Source organism: Solanum dulcamara, chromosome 6 (genome assembly GCF_947179165.1).
Source record: "Solanum dulcamara chromosome 6, daSolDulc1.2, whole genome shotgun sequence".
In the NCBI taxonomy this organism is placed as follows: domain Eukaryota; kingdom Viridiplantae; phylum Streptophyta; class Magnoliopsida; order Solanales; family Solanaceae; genus Solanum; species Solanum dulcamara.
Window position 1 is genome coordinate 7,761,651 of NC_077242.1, and position 2,490 is coordinate 7,764,140.

The window sequence follows — 2,490 nt, forward strand, 5'->3', positions numbered from 1 at the left end:
TCAGAAACTTCTTTTGAATGAATGATTTGTATTTTAAAATTTTTGATTATTGAAAGTAATGTTTATCAATACAAGAATTTCTTCATAGCAATCTCTGGATGAGATTATTAATTGATAATATTATTGTCATTAATAGTTCAATTCATATGAAATTACGGGAATTCATAATGAACATCAAATTTTATTTTCAAAAATTAGATATTTGAGACAGTAAAGAATTATTTCTTTTAAAAATTTATAATGCTTGAGGTTGAAGAATTAATTTTTAAAATTTATAATGTTTGAGGTTGAAGAATTACTTCAGTAATTGATTTATCATGATATTGAGAGAAAATAATAATAATACTTTAGAATTCAACTGTGAAAAAAATTTGGTGTTGAAGAATTACTTTACTAGTTACTTAAAATTAGGATGAAATTTTCCTTTAATATGTTTTGTTCATAATGTATAATTACACGAAAAATCAAATATATAACCTTTAAAATAAACTGATGGTGTAAGAAATCTAATATAATGCATAAAATTTAAACTCATTTATATATTGAGATAAATCACTAGGCACTTCTCTTTGAATGCTTTTGTTCTTCTCGTTTTTACCAATAATTATTACAATGATCTAGATCAAAGGAGGAAAGAAATTCATGAGCTATAAAAGGTGAAGGTGGACACACAAGTCCATAGTAATCAATTGGAGCTACAAAATCAATTTTACCATCCACTTCAAATGGTTCTGTCCAAAAGCTTCCACTTGTAACTTCCTCCATTAATGCTGCTTCTTGAAAAACATTATGTTCTTGTTGATAAGAGGAGAGTTCTTCACTTGATGACTCCTTTGGTGACCATTCTGAACTTTCTAATACTATATTTTCATGTGAACTACTCATATTAGGACTTGCAATATTTTTATTTTCCGCATTACACTTTCTGCTATTCATCTTATTGTTACATTTTTTGCTTGATTCATCACTTGAGTTTGTAGAATAATTAGCGCGCTTCTTAAGTGCAGTGTGCCAATGATTCTTTATCTCGTTGTCTGATCTTTCTGGCAAGTGATGTGCAATCGCCGACCACCTGATACCATAGATGTTTAAGAATTAATTTAATTTCACGTACATATGATTACTAAACTTTCCACAATTTCTTTTGTCACATCAAAGAAATCAAACCATATCTTTTGTAATAGTAGAATGACCAAATTATTTCTTATCATAATAAACTCTTTCTACCATAGAAATGGATGTAAAAACATATTAAAATCTCAACAAATTCATTAATGTCGAACATTTTAAAATTTAAATTCTGAATTCGACTCAGCTCTATAGCATTGACATGAAGTATTAGCTCGTAAAATTGGAGATGTGGAAGAAGAATAAAACGTACTTATTTCCAAGTTGAGCATGAAGTTTCAAGATGATTTCATCTTCTTCTTTTGTGTAGTTTCCTCTTTTAACATTTGGCCTTAAGTAATTCATCCATCGAAGTCTACAGCTCTTTCCACACCTTGCTAGACCTAATTAATTCACCAACACCAATAGTTAAAACGACTGTACAATAGTATGATACCAAGAGTATTATAAAACTTAATTAGGTATATTAACATAAATTCTCACCAGCATATTTAGGAAGCTGTCTCCAGTTCCATGATCCATATTTAGTAATATATTCTGCTAATTTCCTGTCTTCTTCAGGTGTCCAAGTACCCTTCTTACGACCATTTTCATCGTGGCAAGGTGTTCTCACCATCGATCTCTTCAAGAAATAACCCAAAAAGTACTACTTTATATATGTATGACTAATTAAATGGAAAAACTATAGCTAACACCTGAATATATAACAAAATTCTTAAGATTGAGTCTATTTATATAGAGGGAGCAAAACGTGGAACACGTTAAAAAATGGGGCCTTCTAAATAAAAGGAGTCTTTCTGTAAAGAAAATTCCATTATCCTTCGTCAAGATTTATTTTTATTTTTTTCCGCTACGTACAATGAACAGTACCTTCTCTACTCGCTAAGCATTTATTATCAAATAGACCAATCTTGTGGTGCCAGTGAAATTACACGCAAAACTGTACCAAACCAAAGGAAACAAAAAAACAAAAAACAATCAGTGTGTTTTTATTTTGTACAATATCTTTTTGGGACTAAAAATAAAATCTATTTTAAAAATAGTGAATAAGTAAAATTGAATATATGGGCTACTAGTTATTACGAAATCTATTTCTATTTTTCTGTGAATTAGAATATAAAAATTTTAAAATTTTTAAAATAAAATTTATTTATTTGAAAACTATAAATTATGATAATTAATAATTTAAATTATTTAAAATCATATAAAATAAAATAAAATATAATTAATTCTCCAGAATTAAACAGTGTCAAGATAAATTGAAACAGATAGAATATCCATTTATATTTTTCATCCATTTTTGTTTTATGTTAATATTTGGGGACCACTTGACATCGCACAACAAAACTCTAATAGTGGACC

At 28.0% G+C, this 2,490-nt stretch overlaps 1 protein-coding gene across 1 annotated transcript; it reads right to left on the bottom strand.

Moving 5' to 3' along the window:
• Positions 1 to 512: 512 nt before the first annotated feature.
• On the bottom strand, positions 513 to 1,818 carry LOC129892050 (transcription factor MYB106-like). The gene is made up of 3 exons (XM_055967585.1): positions 1,612 to 1,818; positions 1,382 to 1,511; positions 513 to 1,072 (listed from the first exon to the last, which is right to left on the bottom strand). The coding sequence occupies exons 1-3, from the start codon at positions 1,742 to 1,744 to the stop codon at positions 595 to 597; spliced, it is 741 nt and encodes a 246-aa protein (XP_055823560.1). The 5' UTR covers positions 1,745 to 1,818; the 3' UTR covers positions 513 to 594.
• Positions 1,819 to 2,490: the final 672 nt, after the last annotated feature.